Source organism: Protopterus annectens, chromosome 4.part0 (assembly GCF_019279795.1).
Source record: "Protopterus annectens isolate FY-2018-M chromosome 4.part0, PAN1.0, whole genome shotgun sequence".
Taxonomy (NCBI): domain Eukaryota; kingdom Metazoa; phylum Chordata; order Ceratodontiformes; family Protopteridae; genus Protopterus; species Protopterus annectens.
In genome coordinates this window covers 19395587-19415354 of record NC_056733.1, presented here as the reverse complement: position 1 = coordinate 19415354, position 19768 = coordinate 19395587, and the positions used below count along the sequence as shown (strand labels likewise).

Sequence of the window (19768 nt, the reverse complement as noted above, 5' to 3'; positions counted from 1 at the left end):
ACAAATAAATAAATAAGAGCATATGGTGAGCTAGCCCTATCTCATTTTCTACAGGGACAAGGTTTGTTTCAGGACTTACCACTGCAGGCATGGAAGAATATTGTAGTTTTCTTTAAGCCAAATTAGCCATCTCCCCTTTTTCTTTCCTGAACCTAAAAACAAAAAACAGAAAGGATATTCCATACCTTGGATGCCCACAGACAGCTCAGGTACTATCTTAACAAAACTGAATCTTTCAGATCTTTGAATCAATTAATTTCTTGTGAAGGTAAGAAGGGACACCTGTGTCAAAACAGACTATTTTCAAATGACTGTCTAAGGCTATTAACTTTTGTTATATTCACTATAACAGATCTATTCCAAGCAGGGTTAAGGCCTACTGTACCAGGGCCTTGATTTCATGTATGGAAGTTTGAAAAAGTTCTAGGAGTCTAGGAGTATTGTAAAAGCTGCTAATTGGTCCTCTGTACGTACTTTTACAAAGTACTATCAGCTTGATTCTTTCTCTAGGCCCAGATCAGGTTTTGCAAGGACCATTCTCCAGGGCCTCCTAGACTCTTCTACTTTCACTTCCCAAATGTACTAAACTATGATACTCTAGCCATATAACAGCCTAAGACTACAGTAATAGTTGCCAATATGATGAACATAATACAGTTGTGTAAGTAAACTTATAACAGTAGATGATCAAATAATCACTGCTGCAGTAGCTGCTCCATCCCTCCATCCCCCTTGTTTTTGGTGTGTTTTTTATGCTAGAGTGTGGACATTTATTTTGTTGTTCCTATCATTCTCCTTTCAAGGCTCAGCCTCCTTCGCTCTCTGTAGGCAGGAAAGCTCTAAGTGCTTAGCACCCAAACCTGCCTTTTTGTCAGCTCAGCTAGGGCTGCCTAACAGTATGGGTGCATGGAACGTCTGGAAGTAGGTCGACTGTTAATTGCTGGCAGGATATAACTCATACACTGTAGCTAATGCTACTACAGCATTGATCATTCAAATATCAACTAATATGGTACATTTACTTACATACCTGTACTTTTCTTGCTCAGGATCACATGAAAGAATCATATCACTATTTCATTCTTTAAAATTCCCACTGCAAATGACTGGATTGATGACACTTCAGTACAGAATTAGAAGGTGCTGCAGTCCTTCAGATGAGACATTAAACTGTGGTCCCATCTGCTAGAGATGGTGGTAGCTCAGCTGGATATAAAAGATTCCATGACACCTTTTGAAAAGACAAGCAGAAGTTCCCTGATGCCCTGAACAAACTTCCCCTAGATGTACAAATACAACCTCAGGTCTCACCTGAAATGAGGCCATTATACTAGTGGGACTAACTCAGTCAACAAATGATGACTGGACAGACAGGCAGATAGCATTGCACAAACAACAAAAGAGTAGGAAGTCCATTCCAGTCTTAAATTAACCATGGCACAATAACATACACGTAGCAAAACACCATAAAAAAAAAAAAAAAAACCTCATTCATGGATTTGAAATCCACTTTACTGTTTTTTACGTCACTTCTTACAAAGCACAGTATACACTAGTGCAAGAGAACATTTGCCAGCAAGCTGATTACATTCTGTGTAAAATTAAACATTGTAACAGTCCATACATTTTAACTAAATGAAATATATAATAAAATGTCAAACATACAGCCCAGATTTGAACTACAAACAAAAAAGAATGGAATTTTAGTGAGAAAAGAAAATATTACTTTTTATTTACTAAATGATGTACTCCACTCTCCTCAGTGAGTCATGAGATAAACTGGGATTAGAGTGCATTTTAATTAGTGATTTTCATTTCAGAACAAATGTACTGTTTATTTCTTTCTTTAAATCAGAATGCTACAGATTTTAGACATGACTCCACACTACCCACTGGAATACACACTTAAATAAACTCACCTTGCAAGCTTCTTAACAGCAACCACATCATTTAGTCCTGCTGCAGGAACCTGTCTTTTTTCTGACATTGTACAATCTCCAGTATTCACTTTATGATACCTTATAATTTCACTTCGGTTTCAGTCCCTTCCGGTTCTTCCTTGTTTCAAATATAGAACTCAAAAGTGAAACTATGTCAACTAACATTCATTTGTTGGGTCTGGTCACATGTACTTTTTTTTTTTAATTTTATGTTGCTAGCTGCAGGTCCCTCCTGTGGACAGTTATGATATTACAGATAGAATTTTTTGAATGACAGGCTTGCTTGAAATTCCTTTTATTTCTTGACACCAAAGGAGGTTTTAACTTGATGGTCAGACTTGGCAATTATTACATCTGTGAGGTATTTTCTGTATGAAAACTGTGTGTTTTAAATTCTGAATGAAAATGCAGAAAACTGGAAAATAATGGAATACCTTCATCAAATTGGACCCTTCTGTCCCATATTTCATATTTTGCAGACAATACAGATTCTTGGACGTAAATACAGGGCTCCCACTAATACCTAGTGGTGCTTTTTAAATTCCAGTTTTATATTTTTCCCCCAAGGGAGGAGGACCTGTATGCAGCTGAGGTTCAGGCTACTACAGCCATTCAGCCAACAGGAGCGAGATTCAGAGGCGTTCACAACTTTTTTAGCTACAGAAAGAGAAAGAAACACACTTACAGACAAAAAAAGAACTGAGCAACTTGCAAGATACAAGTGGAAAGTAGAAATCATGCTGGCAAATATTTCATAATGTTTCAGTGTCTTAGCTGTATCAGAGTCGGACGTCTGCTTGTGACAGTAATACTTCTAGCTGTGAAAGGTATGCTTGCTCTTACAGAAAATCTAAAATATAATTGCAGTACAGACAGTTCATGTGACAAATCATCATGTTATGATGGCATAGAATCAGGTGCATTCTGTTATATTTTTGGAAGACCATTAAAAACTGATTGTTCTGCACCTGCCTCCAGCTAGCCACTGTCTTATTTGATTTTGTTTTAAAGAGAATTTCACTTTATATTGGTTTGTGTAGGTGCTATTGCAGTTGGCTGTGACTTTCTTTGTAGTATGGGCAGCAGTGCTTTACAGATATCTAGACAAGGAAAGTGAATAATGATTATTATACACATCAAAATGCACCTATATTGAAACTGGCAATAGTCTTGGTTATGATGTGAGAGAATTGCAAAAGATAAGCACTTAGCAGCTGGAATATATTGAGTCTTGTGATGCTTTTGTTTCAGCTGTTCCTGTATTAATCCTAAAACATAGAAACATAAATCAACAGCTTGGAGAGATCTATTTTAACACTGCAGGACGCACAAGTGATCTAAGTTACTGAATCTGTAGTTTTGCATCTGTGCTCTAGTGCTAGTTGCAAAGAATTTTGGTATCTGTGTGGAAAGGAAAACCTAAGACTGAACCAATGGTAAATTCTGCTGGTATAATGTGCTCTTTTATACCATAAAATTACATTTAAAGGACTTTTACACACAAATAAATTTGTCAGCTCTTAAGTTGGAGGAATGACTTTAGCTGTTGATCATCCTTAAAGCATTATTGATAATAAGATATGGTAAAACTCTTTTAAGTATTCGTGTGTGTGTGTGTGTGTGTGTGTGTGTGTGTGTGTGTGTGTGTGTGTGTGCGCGCGACTAGTCCTGTGTGTTCCTAGATGATAGGCTACTGTCTTGTTTAGAAATAGTGTTTGTCTTATGTTCACTAGATCCATTGTATACTGTGATACACTGCACACGCCACTCTGACAACTTATACTACACAGAAGGTCAGCACAGTAGAATGGAAGCCAGCTATTTTTTTTTTCAAAATATGTTGTCTTTCTATGTTATATTGTTAAATGGAATATAAAAAAAAATAATGTGATTCCTTAATTTTTGTATTTACAAGGCTTCATATAAATGCAGTGGGCTTTTGCAGTTCTGAAAGTATACTTTTTAATGTTATTAATGCTTTGTGACAGTGACATTAGCTGCTGCTTTATGTTTTGTGTCCGTCATTGCTGCTTATACTATGTGTTTCCAATGCACAGCTATATTTAGGTTCAGTTCATCGTCATCACCCCTGACCATGGGAACTGACACTGCAAGAAGTTGCACTGGCACATCCATGCCCATGGTCAGATGTGCTGCTGCTACCCAAACATAACTGATGTCTGCTGGATGAGTTTTCCTCATGACTGCACCCAGGACCACGACCCTGTGGCCTACCATGTCTGGGTGTGGATGGCTCAACCACTGATGGAGCAGTGGAAGTAGTGCCACTATGGGATCAGGCACGGCCACATTGGCTAATAGTAGATGATGCTGCTGATCTATGCCAACATGGATGCTGACCCCCTCCCAGCAGATGTTCCAAAACATACACTATCCATTCCATTTTGTCATTCATCCAATCCACTGAATCTGCCACACAGCATGTGCACTCATGCTCGCCAGCCTGTGTCACATCTAGAACCCTAAGCATGTCCTTTTAAGCCCTATTGAAACATGCCTGTGTCTCCTTTACAACCTTAAACATAAGTTGAGGGGCATGTAATGACACACCAGGATCAGGTGGAGGGTGGACAGTAGGCCTTTTGCGTGCACCCCTAACAACCCTCCTGCATGGCACCTTGCCCACACTTTGGCTACAGCCAGAGTCAACCAGTACTGAAGCTACAGTAACTACACTACCCTGATCAAGTCTGTTACCCAACACCTGTCCAACGTCTGAGGGAACAGTGGGGTAGACATGCATAGGTATACTGACTGTGTCTTATGGAAATCCAGAGGATGGCTGAATCTCAACCTAAGTATCAGATTCAACCTCTGCACCCCCAAATGTGTGTCTCTTTGGCCAACATCATGATTAGAGCATACTGATACTCTGACAAAAGGTGGTAGGAATCCTGCGCTTCCATTGTCAGGATCACCTGTGATACTAAGTAACAAACACAGGAATGAAATTACTTTTACACTAAATAGTAAAACAATTTATATAATAACAAAGTAACACTGGTCCCACTATCGCAGATGGTACAGTAATGCAGATACTCATTATACCCACCTCACACATGGAGATAAATGTGTATATCTGAAGAATGATCATCAATATGCAAAAAAAAAAAAAACATTTGCTTACTATGTGCAGATGACTCCACGCTCTGTAGGGAGGATGGTCCTGGAAGAAATGAAGCAAGGGAAGGGCACAAATTAAACATCAAAATGGGAATAACACAGGGGGACAGTGGATACACAATAGCCTATATGTCTGGTAGGAATAGTTTTAACTGAAATTTGGCTGACACATCCACCCACAGCCCATGTGTAATGAACAACTGTGTTGCATAAGTCTATTATGTTATCAGTAGGAACAGAAAACATTGCCCCAGGAAGCATTACTAAAATTATATATTTTACTATACCAGCAAATCTAAAACTTGCCAAATGTAGGCTTACCTGGAAGCTGCTCCTAGGACACAGTTGTCATTCCAGCCACATCACCACCAACATAAATCACATGCTGGTGTGCAGTTTCCACTGAGCTATCTGGATGTCTGACAGTGTACAGAAACTCTTCATTTGGTGTCAGTTGGAGCTTGGTAGCAGGTTCCCCCTGTAGCCAGCTGTTCTTTGGTAACTGCAGCTACTCTCCTCTGGGCTGATGAAATCATATCAGTGGCCCAGTGATGCACCTGATCATAACTCCTGCCATGACCGCCCTACTGCATTGACATCATTCACTAACTGATTCTAAATCTGCATTCTGGCAGCCATATCCCCACGTCCTTTCTCAAGCAGAAAGTCTCATTTGCACATTGCTCATCTGTGCACAAACACGGCTTAGTGCTGCAGGCAAAAAGAAACATTATTATGTGTTTCACCTTCCTTTGAGCAAAAACACTATGTGGCGTTGTGTGGGGGTCAGCACTCTACAATAATGATGACAGCATGAATGATACCTGCAGACACTAAAACAAACACTTTTACTTGCTAAAATGAAACATTATTACTTGTTTCACCTTCCTGCTCGCAAACATGATAAGTGGCATTGCACATTGCTCAGCACTCTGGACAGTACTGAGTATAAACATATACATGCTCTATAGCTTATGCTGTGGTACTATGTAAGTTCATGGCTACAACACTGGTGTGCCATGGTTCTAATTCAGCACACTCCAATTTTTTTTTTGGTGTTCCTCTACAAATTATATAAAAAAATGACAATATAAAGATAATTATACATAAAACTATGTATAGCAGTTAACATCATATGAATTAAATGTGTAACTGAGTGTATCCTGACAATTATGTTGCTGTAATTAAAATTAGATAATGTACCATAGGCTCATCCCTGTGCGAACATTGTTCACATAGCTATTGAAAATTGTGTAAATCAGGTTAAATACGGCTAGGCTTTTATGGGATCTTAGGAGTTTAGTCTTGTATTCTCCTATGCATCTATAAACCTATGGAGTTCAGTTATATCCTAGGTGCAGCTATAGTGTGACTACACAGCATCATGGACATACCAGTGCATCACATCAGTATTACTACTTGATAGTTTGTATGAACACATATGCATGCATGTCAGGATTTCATGATAGTATAAAGTTTCCATGGCAGTGTCAGGGGGACAACGATCATGTGGCACATGTCTTGGATTTGACATATGGTTATAGAAAGCGTGCTCCGTGTGTTATTTGGTTTGTGAGCATCACAGTGACAGCTTCCTCACTCATTGATGGTAGACTTTGCAGTGCTGTAGTTTCTGTGCACATGGGCATAGTCAATGCATTGCCATCTGTCTCACATAATGCTGTACCATTCATTATAACGGATCACGTCTTAATTCATACATCAATTGCAGATACTTCAGACAATACCCATTGCTATTACATGTGGCAGATGCATGCAATAGACAGCTGTGTGTAAGGAATCTACTCATAATAGTGTGGTGTTATCCATATGGCCAGTACCTCTGTCATCCAGGGATGCTTTATTAAGGTGTATCACTTTGGCACAGTGAGCTCACATATCTTGTCGGTCATACATAAGTAGTCTTTGTGATGCATAACCATTAGGAGTTGACAGTCTAGACCTCCACTCAAGGTGTTCTACAAGATGCATGTGTGACAAGTCTTTCTGTGATGCACCCAGTAAATACACAGCTCATTGACAGCATTGATGGTATGTGTTGGATTCCGGAAGTTGTGAACTGTGGCTTATGTGTCAAGCAAACCTCGCAACTGGCCAATATTGCCTCTAATTTAAACTATAGGTGTAACATTGTCCCTCTTAATCCCTCCAAAAAGTGGTAATTTTTGAAGAAGGTGTGTTGCATTCCCCTTATACATTACTGACAAATCATTACATTTGTACAATTGTGTTCCTGCAGAATATGTATAATAACTTACAATCACATATTTTACGTTAATGTCACAGATTAATGGTGGTATTATTTTAAAATTGTCTATGATTGTGCCTGCTTCTGTCTAATGTTGTCCATGAGTTTGTTCCTATGTGTCCCCGATTGGTTGAGATGTATGCTGACATTTCAGACATATTCAAGCAAGTCATTTTGCAGACCTTAACAATATGCACATACTTCCTGTTGTATATACCGTCTTTGCTAAATGTCCTGTCCAGTGATTATGTCAGTGATGTTTATATCACAACCATTCATTTCCATTTGCGTGTAGCCTTATGTGACAGTCACATAATATATTATAATGTGTGATGATATAAATATACGCACACAGGTGGTATAAACTGCAGTACATACTGTGCTATGTACATATGTGCTTAATTTTATGCTACTGACTTGCCTTTGGAGTGTATGTACATTGACATGCCCTTATCTTGTGTACATTACTATGTTTCACATGTCTTCTTCCTTCATTCCTACCATTCATGTCTGTGGCCCTTTTCAATATACAGACTTCCTCAGGCTAGTGTATTTTAGTGCATTCTATTTACCCTTGATGATCACTACAACATCCTTTATTTCAGTAATGCCAAAAGACATGTTGTACTGTACATTAGCAACCAAAAGAAACCACACAGAAAACTAAGAAAAAAATGTTGGTAAGTCAGCTCCAAAGGCTAGGCACATGCAGGTACAAAAATTCAGGTAACTGTCAGTAATAATCCGATCCAATGTACTTAGTACCAGAAGTTGTAAACACACTGCTTTATTCACCAAAACAAAGGTAAAAGTAAAATGCTGCACCAGCGTTTTTCGTTCTGATAAATATCAGAACTTCTTCAGACAACCAACAACACTAGTTCAAAGCATTTTAAAACAAAGCACTAAGTTAAGGCAGATGTCGGTAATTACATTAATTGCTGTATCCCTTGTATTTAAAGCGATACACTCAAATAACTTCTTTTATGTAATACTGAACCAGAAGTTTTTTTAAAAGCCTAACCAAAATTGTCACTTAAATATTTTTTTACATTAAAAACATAAAAAGAAATCATTCTTATAATGTTATCGTTCATGGCCATAGACCAAATTGTGAAAGACTTAGTGGATTTTAGCTTTGTGAATGACCAATTTTTAAAATTGGAACTAGAAAAGAAAGAATTAGCGTGGCAGCTTCGGTTAGCTGCAGAGACCCAGGGTTAAATGAGTGTTGTTCAATTTCATGTATTTTAAAGATAAAAAGTTTACTGAGATAGTTCATTTTTTATTATTCTTATTGTTGTTGGTGTTTGTCATTGAAGGCCCTTGAAGGTGTAATTAGAACCAAAACACAGCTTTGTAAGTAAGCAGTATTTAGCAATACTTACTAGCATCAGCATAGTTTAAGGTTTTATTATATATGACTTTTTAGTGGTACTTGTGTGTAGTTTTAGAGTATAGATGTAAGTAGAAGAATTTAGATATGATATGATAACATTATAAGAATGATTTCTTTTTATGTTTTTAATGTAAAAAAATATTTAAGTGACAATTTTGGTTAGGCTTTTAAAAAAAACTTCTGGTTCAGTATTACATAAAAGAAGTTATTTGAGTGTATCGCTTTAAATACAAGGGATACAGCAATTAATGTAATTACTGACATCTGCCTTAACTTAGTGCTTTGTTTTAAAATGCTTTGAACTAGTGTTGTTGGTTGTCTGAAGAAGTTCTGATATTTATCAGAACGAAAAACGCTGGTGCAGCGTTTTACTTTTACCTTTGTTTTGGTGAATAAAGCAGTGTGTTTACAACTTCTGGTACTAAGTACATTGGATCGGATTATTACTGACAGTTACCTGAATTTTTGTACCTGCATGTGCCTAGCCTTTGGAGCTGACTTACCAACATTTTTTTCTTAGTTGTACTGTACATTACACTGACTACAGTTTTCTGTAATGTATTAGTACGGCATTCATTGCATTCATTTTAGCCCTGGTAACCCTGGTAATTACTGTGGCAGTCAAAGCAATTCCACAGAGCAAGTTTGCCTGTAGGTAAACTTGTCTGCATGTTCTGTATGTCTTCATGCTGTCCTACATGTTTCTTGGCCAGCAATGCTGTTGCTGGCCATGAAACTTTGCTTGTATTCGTGTAAGTACAATACACTACATACATGTGCAATTAACGCTACTGTTCATCGTGCAAACACATAAACTCTGTGTAAGCTTTGTGCTAAGCTTATCTGGAATTTATTGACTCCCCAGGTACATTTTCTTTCTTGATATACTTTACAGTCCAAATGAACCATGAACAAACAAAAAAATACATTTGGTTTAATTTATCCACTATCCCCTTTACAATGTTCCCATATATCCCAGTATAATACAGTATTTTGAGGAATAACTTAAGCATTCCTCTTGATTTATTCCAGTTATTCTTCCATAAAAGTTTTCATCAAAATCACTTCATCAGAAAACACTCCAAATGGTACTAAAAAACTGTTCACAACCCACATATATAGTAAGTGATTTAACCAATTGAATCAATAATTAAATAATTAAAACTGTGCCAAGTAAAACAATTCATACAATTTTAATTTAAAACAATATTACAGTCACCAAACTTTATAAATATTATTTTTTTTTTAAAAAAAATAGAAAGTTAAAGGTCGTAAAGTTTGGTGATTGTTAATACTGTTTTAAATTAAAATTGTATGAATTGTTTTACTTGGCACAGTTTTAATTATTCAATTATTGATTCAGTTGGTTAATTGACTTACTATATATGTGGGTTGTGAACAGTTTTTTAGTACCATTTGGAGCATTTTCTGATGAAGTCATTTTGATGAAAGCGTTAACAAAACTTTGTGTGTACACAAAGTAAGTTGTGTTTTTTTCACCAGCCTTCATTGAGCTTCGGAATTCCTGGATTTTCTTTGTTCAGTTGTTTTTTCTTCGTTTTCGCGTCTTTTCAGGTTAGTAGTCTTGGACAGCATGGTTTCCGATGGCCGAGGTGGTGAATGATCCCTTGATGGACATGAGTTTGCATCCTACTCCTTCTACCAATGATTCGGGTTTATTGAAGTTATTATTAGCTTCGATGGTCGATATTCAAAAATCTTTAAGATTATTGGCTTCCAATCAAGGTGAAGTGCGAGAATGGCCAGGCAGTTCGGATGAGGATCAGATGACAGTTGTTGAATTAAACTTTAATAATCCTTCAGTTCCACTAAGGGAGTCTACTGACAGTGAACATGGTCATTTATAGTATAATAATATCCGCTCAGTTTTGGACAATCCATTTGACCCTTTTAATAAAACGGATTATAGAACTACTAGGGCAAAATGGAGGAATATCACAACAAATGTGAAAGACTAAGTAGAATGCTAAAAAAGTATAGGTCCCTTGACCTCAAGAACAGGTATTTTGAACGTTGTATTGAACTGTTTATTGTACCAAAGGGGATGAAGTTTTTCGAGTGCCTGAATGGAATAGATTCTAGCTACCCTTTTTTCAATGAACTTATTGAGTTTTTCAACAACGTGGGGTTGCTATTGTTGAAATTACTTATTGACAATAACTCTAAGAAAATGAATATGCTAAAGGGTGAAATTTTGACAGCCGACGAGGAAGTGTTTGCCTTGTCTAATGAATTTAAAGAAGATCTTACATATGAGCAGGTTTTGGGTGATGTGGAGCAGCATGAAAATGATGTGATTACTAGAAAGCACAATAAGCTGTTATGTGATGTAATGGCTTACGAGAACAAAACTGCTTTTGAGACCTTTGATCCTTTGTTCCAGAAGGAGAAGAAAAACAAGGGGTTTGCTGTCTTTAACCATAACTTTAATTATAATGGAAAAAATTCAAGAGCTAATAGCTCTGTTGGACTTAAGGGTCGACCTTATGGGAGAAACAACAGAACAAACAGCCAATCAAAACCCCCCAACCCTCAGCCGAGGTTATTTCTGGTCAAAGGAATTGAACCGTTAGGTCTACAATGTGATAAGAGCAGCAATGGGGAACAAGAGCTAGTGGAAAGGAATGCCAACACTAGCTCATTTATCTCCAATTCAGGCAATTTAGCCAGTAACAATGGTGGGGGTAGATCAAACGTTTTTTTTATCCAAGAAGATGGGCAGATTGAGGTTGATCAAGACGAGGGCGCAAACAACTTCGGAATCCTCGACGGACGAACAGTAAGAGACAAAACTGAGACTTTTAATATAATCAATTTGTCTAATGTTATTTTATCAAATGAACAAACTAAGGTTTTGAAGTTTGAATTCAATTTTATTCCTATGGATTCAATTTTGCTCCTACTAAACGTGGTGAATATTGTAAAACAGCAGTTGATTTTAGACAATATACGCACAAGTTAAATTTACAATACCTGTTTCACAATATTAATACTGATCCAGGAGGGTTCATCAAGCCTTCCTGTTTCACTCTGAATCCACACCAGACTATAAAAGTATTTGAACAAGTATGTTTAAAGGATTTGAAAGATTGTTTAACCAACATTGATAGGATATGGTATGATAATTTAACTATGAGTGAAAGAAAGGCTTTACATGAGTTAAGAAGTTATAAAGATTTAAGGTTCATGAAAAGTGATACAGGTGGCAACATTGTGGTCATGTCCTATGAACAATACCATAGGGGCATGATGGAATTATTAAATAATGCCGATGAGTATGTTGTTACTAATGTTTCCTATATTAACAAGAGTTATAAGGGGAGTTCTACTTTTTTGTATGAATTATTAATGAATAATCAGATGGATGTAAAAATGTATAACTTTTGTTTGATCGAGAAGCCAAAAATAGGGGTAATATTCGGCATCCCGAAGGTGACTGAAGGAATCCTCCATTCAGGTCAATAGTGTCTTCCCTACATTCTATTACAGAGGGCATGGCCCTTGTAGTCGATTCTTTTTTGAATCCAGTGGTGCAGGAATTGTCTTCTTATCTGAAGGATTCCAGGAACTTTTTGGACAAATTAAGGGAATTTTTTGCATCATTCGAATATGGTATAGAACGACACATATTTGTAACCATTGATGTTGTTTCTTTATTCACCATTATCCCTTATCATGAAGGGGTGGAGGCAGTAAGATCTTTTTTAAGTAACAACACTTCCTTAGGACATGACCGAGTTTATTTTTTGTGCAGTCTATTGGAGACTGTGTTGAATAATAATTTTTTTCTTTTTGATGGTACCTTTTATAAACAGAATAAAGGAGTGGCCATGGGGTCACCTTTGGGTCCAATATATGCCAATATTTTTTTTATTTTATTTTTGTATTTAACATTTGTTGACCGGGAATGTCTGACTAGGTTCCACAGATCCTGTTTTCAGCGGCCCGAGGAAGAATCTCCCAAAAATGCATGTTTGGAATATGTGGGAGGAAGCTGGGAGGCGAGGAAACCCAATATAGTTATGGCTTTCTGGGAAAGTACAGTTTTGACTACCTTGGTACAAAAATTTAAGGTACTATATTATTCTAGATTTATGGATGATTTGTTTTTTATTTTAGAAGGGGGTGAAAGTACAGTTGAACAATTCATTTGTGGGTTAAATGAAGCTTCCGATTTTTTTTTAAATTTGTGGTTAGTGCTTATGGTCACGAGATTAATTTTTTTGGACATTTCCTTGATTTGGGATGATGAAGTACATAGATTACATAGTAAAATACACAGGAAAGAAACTTTTACAAACAGGTATTTAAATAATAAAAGTAACCACCCTGGTTTCATAAAGAAAAATATACCGAAAGGGCAGTACATACATGCTAGTAGAATGACCACCAATGACTCAAATTTATTAAACGAGTTTGAGGTGATAACTAATATGTTTTTGAAAAGAGGGTACGCCGTTGAACATCTCGGGAAGACAAAACAATATGTTTTTAGTAACAGGGAAAGGTTGTATCCCCCCATTCTCAGGGTACCATTCCAAAGTAGAATTAATACCCTTGATAGGAAGAAAAATAGCAAGTAAGGTCTAGTGTGTACTTGGATATGACTGTTGATTGTACATTTATTAAAAACAAAATGCAAAAGAATTGGAGAATCCTGGAGGGTAATTCTGATTTGGTTAGTGTATTAGGTAATGAACCTAGTTTTGTTTATAAAAACAATTACAACATTAAGAATCTGTTGCAACATGATAATACCAAAAAGGATTTTTATGTCGGTATATCAACAACTATTGTAACTTTTGCAGGTCCATATGGAGGGTCCCTTTGTTTCATTGAACCATGTAAATACCACTATTAATGTATCAGGATATGTGTCCTGTAGATCACGTGGAGCAGTGTATATCAGTCTCTGTAGTGGGTATGACGCATTTTATGTTGGTATGACCACCCGGTCTTTGATGGAATGTATAAGGGAACATGTGCACAGCATCAAGACAAAGGATGTCAATAATGCATTATTTAGACATTCTAAAGAGTGTATTAAATATAAGAAGTTCCTTTTTTCCATTTTGGAAGTAGTTCTATCTGATTTAAGAGGTGGTGATTACAAGAATGTTTTAGAGCAGAGGGAAACCTTGTGGCAAATTAAATTGAAAGCTGATAGGAGACCTGGTCTTAATGATTTTATAAATATTAAATATTTTTTAAAAAAAAGAAAGTTAAAGGTCTTAAAGTTTGGTGATTGTTAATAATGTTTTAAATTAAAATTGTATGAATTGTTTTACTTGGCAGTTTTAATTATTCAATTATTGATTCAAACTGGTTAATTGACTTACTATATATGTGGGTTGTGAACAGCTTTTTAGTACCATTTGGAGTGTTTTCTGATGAAGTCATTTTGATGAAAGTGTTAATAAAACTTTGTGTGTACGCTAAGTAAGTTGTGGTTTTTCACCAGCCTTCATTGACCTTTGCTGGATTTTCTTTGTTCAGTTGTTTTTTCTTGGTTTTCATGTCTTTTCTGGTTGGTACTCTTTCATAAAGCCCTTTAACCTCTTGAAGTCCATAACCACATGAATAGCCGTTTCCTCTACCATACACCCAAATTTCATGCATAATCTCTTGTCTTTCTGTATATAGTTCACCTCTGCTTTGAGCCTTTGACAGTGCATATATTTAGTGATTATCTTCATAAAACATCTGACCATGCATGCAACCCTGTTTACAGCCAATGCCTCCTACGTCCTTCTCCCTTGTATTCACATCTTCCAATGCATCTACTAGAAAACTGCCATTGTTTTCTGACAGTAACGCATCTCTATTTTCCACATTATCATCTTTCTTCTTAGCATTCTGTTCTAAAGACATGTGTCTGGAGTGTTTCTCCCCGGGCCTCCACTGAAAATGGGCTCTGTCCCAGTCGGACTTTCCCGGTGAACAAATGTTAAAAAAATAAAAGTATGCTCATATTGGTCCCTATTACTTCTTGTCTCCTCTTTACCTGCCTAATACCCTCCTAAAATGCCAGGCACTTGTGTATTAACCAGTCTTGTAAATACAGTGTCCTGGCCAAATGTCCCCAGGTCAATATGAATACCACCTTTGGTCAACACTGAAAAGAGGTTACTAGTCTAACGGAACTATAAAAACTGATTGTGAGCCAGTTTCAGTGGATTTGTCTCTGTACCAGTCCCTAAAAGATCAGCAAAGTACATATGCTTATTTCTTTAATGTTTTTACTGTCCTTCACTGTAATTGTTAATTTGGATACAGTTTATCATGTTTGGGAATCATTTTCAAGTACTGCTGCAATACTTATCTGTGACAAATGGTATTACTGGTGCTCTGGGAGCGTAATCTCTGCTGCCTTGACTATAGGTTGCTGTCCAAATGGCTACTTGCTTTGTCTTGTTTACTTTATATTGCTTTGTGGTGCACACTATTACTATCCTTTTGGCTAAGCTGTGCATTTGTGCAACAGCAGGACTTAATGCTCTGTAGGCACAAGTCATTGGAACTAAACTGTGACTATAGCCTTAGTGTCTCTACTTTATTCCACACACACACACTACCCTATAATCCCAACTTGGTGTTGAAATATTACATATCCAGTGCCTCAGTGCTATTAAGGGACACATTTCTACATCTAACTTCCAACTTCACCACCCACCTAAGCTAAAGACCACTTCACTGGACAAAGTGGTACCTTGTCCCCTTCTAAGTAGTGAAAACCCTCTCTCATATAATTAAGCAGTATAAGGGTAGCCCTACTGATATAAGAAGGGACCAGAGTAAAACCTACACATGTCAATCACCTTCTATACTTTGGAAACCTCTCTGATAGGTGCTAAGTTAACCTAAATATACTAAAAATATTCTAGCCAGCTACAGTCAGCTTATTAGCACCAGGTACCTTGAGGAAGTACCTAATGCTCACTGACAGCCATTACTTCTACCTTCGCTATAGGCCACATGTGAGAGGTGCAAAAATACCTACTTATGCTGGAGGCTAGATTCTCATCTAGAAATATGCACAGCACCCCTCAGATTGCCATTGGCATATCTACCATTAACCTGCATGCCACCCAACCAAAAACGGGCACTTTTATTCTAAGGTACTTAAGAAGCCCTTTATTGAGCCTCAAAGGCCTCAGTGGTGAAAGTTTGGGTCTCACACTCCTCAGCTGCATAATGTTATGTTACCTCTCATTCTACAGCCTTAGCACCACTTATTGTGAACCCCATTGAAAGGGGTCAACATATCAACCCATTTGAATATTTAAGGTATCATGGGCCAGCCAAAACACAAGAAAATGTCCAAGTCATAGGTGATACCATTGTAAGACACACAGATACTCTACTTACCAAGCCTGACAAAAAAAGGGTGACAGCTGCCCCTCAGGAAACAGATTATGGTGGGTGTCTACAACTCTGAAGTTCCTTCACCCCAGATATGATTGTTACTCATGTAGGTGTGAATAATGTGGGGATACACATCCATGGATTATATGAAGAGAGACATGATATATCTCACAGACATCTGAGACAGGTATAACACTTGTTTAAACAGCATCCTGTCTTCACTGAGATTTATGCATCAGTATAAACAAAAGATGAATGACTTCAGTAATTGGCTCAGTTGCTTGTATTGTTCAAAGGGGATGCAATGTGAGTGAACTACAAGAGAGATGGTTGACAGTCCTACCTACTTCACTTGGGATGGTCTGCACCTTTCACCTTAGGGTTTTCTTATAGTGGCCAAGGCTTTCTGTATCTCTACAGTTCCTTTTTAGGCAATATAAACCTGCTCCAGCTACCAACCTATCCAAACCTAAGCAGAACAATATAAGGGTGACCAACCAGGACAATATAAGGGTGACCAACCAGGACAATATATGGGTGTTGCTGTTCATTGTTAGAAGACTAAATAAGAAACTGCCTTATTTAAAAGCTTTCATAGCTCTAGAAAATATAGACGTCTGCATCATTACTGAAACAATTCCAATGCAATGATGAGATACTCAGCCAGGGCTCAGCAGTGCACATCACACATTCAGATCCTTCACTGAGGGCACTTCTCTAGTAGGAGGTGCTGGTGTGTCAATATACTTCCATGACTCCTTCACCTCTAGACTTTCTCAGCTTGATAATAACCATGAACTCCTTCACATTCTAGTAACTATAAATAAGACTTCTTAGCACTTCTTGATCAACTAAAGTACAACCTCCTCTATGTTACCTCAACCCAAGGCATATCTAAATAAGCTGGATTCCTTTATTATCAAACCAAACACTGTTATATATGGGGATTTCAGTTTTCTATCTGACAATGGGAATGCTTAATTGCAAATTACAAATATATATGTTCAATTCTTTCTAGACGTCCTTAATGCAAACTCCCTAGATCAGGTTGTGTGCTCCACAATGACAGGGTCAAATGTAATGGACTGATCTTTACAAACATTGCAACCCTTGGTTAGGTCTGACCATTAAGCAGTGGTTCTCACTACTAGAACCCAATGCTCAAAATACTCATAAACCCTACAACCTTCAGAAATTTCTCTAAGGCAAATTTACTTTAACTGTATGATGGCCTGAGGAGTTTCAAGAATCCCACCACCACTTAAAGAACCCACAGCAAACACTGCTGCATCTGTCCAAAGGTTCTATTATCATGCCTACATTAAGGCATTGGTACCAATCTGTAACAAATATAGTACCAAGTATAACAATAAACTTTAGGTAAAATCGCAATATAAAGAAGTTCTATAACATAAGAAAAAAGTGTTTCTGCCTTGTAACAAACTGAAAAGCTCACATCTCAAAATTAAACTGAGGAAATTAAACAAAGAGGATATAAATAAAATAAAATCTTGCAAGGCTCACTATTGTCAGAATATCATGTGCCACCCACTTCAACAACCACCCAAATATTCAGCATCTCATTACAAGAATCAAGGAGAAAACTAAAAAAACAATGGGGGCACAGGACCAAAATCAGAGATACTCCCTTTATATACTTAGAAAGTTGCCAGAATAATAGGTTGTCTGAAACTCAAATATCTCTCATTAATTGGTGACTGCAATCCCCACTGATTTGTCAGAACACAACAAATTTTACAGGAAAGAACGATGCAAAATCAAGGAAATTTGAGAGCATCTATGCATCCTCCTCCAAATCTATGTGTGTGTGTGTGTGTGTGTGTGTGTGTGTGTGTGTGTCTACCTATATAGCTATACACACACACACACACACACACACACACACGCACATGCACGCACACACACACACACACACACACACACACACACACACACACACACACACACACGCGCACACACGCACACACGCACACACACACACACACACACACACACACACACACACACACACACACACACACACACACACACACACACACACATACAGTCACACACAGACACAAACTTAAACCAAGTATTTACCTTCCCACCTGAAGCTCCCAGTAGCAGACAGAGTGCTTGTAAAAAGTGATGCTATGCCAAGGTTGAATTTGCATATCCCATCCATTCTAAATGATGTTTGAATAGAGTAAGAGAAGTACTTCACTTTATGCAGAGCGAAAAACAGTTCAATAATAGAGGTATTCTTTATGACACATATCCATCCTGCAACATCTTCTATTTATCTTGCAAAACAGACTGAAATCCCTTGATTAGGTGTTCATGCTCCATTGTACTTACAAACGTAGTAGGTCTGAGAGGATAGGGTCTGCTGAGGCTCTATATGCAAGGCAGAGGTCGCTGCTTAGTAGACTGTATGATACTTTCAAGAGGGACAAGGCTTTCACATGGTCTGCTTGTTTTCGTGATTTAGGTCTTTGATTTTTTTTTTTTTTACTGTGGAGCATTGAGTTCACTCCAGTTGTGTCAGGTTGGACAGATACACACCAAATGTGACATTATATTCAATGGTCAGCCGGATGAGAGCCAAGTACAGTAGAATGATTACACCCCCTAGACCCGAACGCTATTCCTTTAGGTATAAGCTGTGTAATGAAAAAGGACTTCCTTACAATAGTGGACACATGGTGTTCGAAGGACAGTTCATTGTCAACAAAAATTCACAGATGGTTACGAAAAACTTGATGCAAAGTACCAAGAAGTGTCACCAAGAAATGGTTACGAAAAACTTGATGCAAAGTTTCCTGGTGACACTTCTTGGCACTTTTGCATTTTTTTTTAAGTCATCATTTTTTTTCGGATGCTATCGCTCATTTTTGTTTAACAATTCACAGATCCCTGACTACTGAATCAACATTCAGGGATGTGTCATCAATGTAATAGTTACAAATGAAGTCATGTTTGCTAAAAGATATGAGCATACAGATCTTGGCATTTAGTTTTATTCCATGTTTTTTGACAATGGCCATTCTCTTGGGAAAGGACCTCTTAGAGGACTTTAGTGTCCTCTGGTAAGTTTATGATGGCACCAATTTTTCACTCACTTGCAGACATGGTCAGACATAAATCCTTAACAATTTGCATTGACCTCTAAGAAGTAAATGCTAAAGAGGAGTGACCTAAGGACTGAACCCTGGGGTAGCCCACTAGTGACAGGTCATTTACAGGAGATACAGCCACTCACCTAAAATTTCTTGTGTTATATTTGTGCACCAGTTTGCTATCAAATGAATTACATAGGGATTTACAATTAGATGTTAGTGTTTTTCTATGATACCTGTGTGTGGGATGGTGTTTAATGCATTTGTGAGGTCTAAATATGTATTGTGTACTAATTTACCCTTACCCATTGCTTCAGTAACCTTACTGATGAAGTCCACCAGGTTAAGCAGGCAGGATCTGTCCTTGATTAATTCAAAATGGCTTGGGTCAAGATTTATAGGTTACCTATGTCCTTATTTATTAACTGCATAATGATCATTTCCATAGCCTTATAGATGAGCCTGGATCTGTTGATGGTCTACCTTTGTGCAGGGTGATGACTCTTGC

At 37.4% G+C, this 19768-nt stretch overlaps 1 protein-coding gene across 1 annotated transcript in view; it reads left to right on the top strand.

Moving 5' to 3' along the window:
- Positions 1-2582: 2582 nt before the first annotated feature.
- LOC122799168 (platelet endothelial cell adhesion molecule-like) overlaps positions 2583-19768 on the top strand; it is an 879258-nt gene continuing 862072 nt past the window's right edge. The window contains exon 1 of the mRNA XM_044068057.1: positions 2583-2767. Within this exon, the coding sequence (XP_043923992.1) occupies positions 2698-2767 (70 nt within the window). The 5' untranslated portion in view covers positions 2583-2697. The remainder of the gene's footprint in view (positions 2768-19768) is intronic.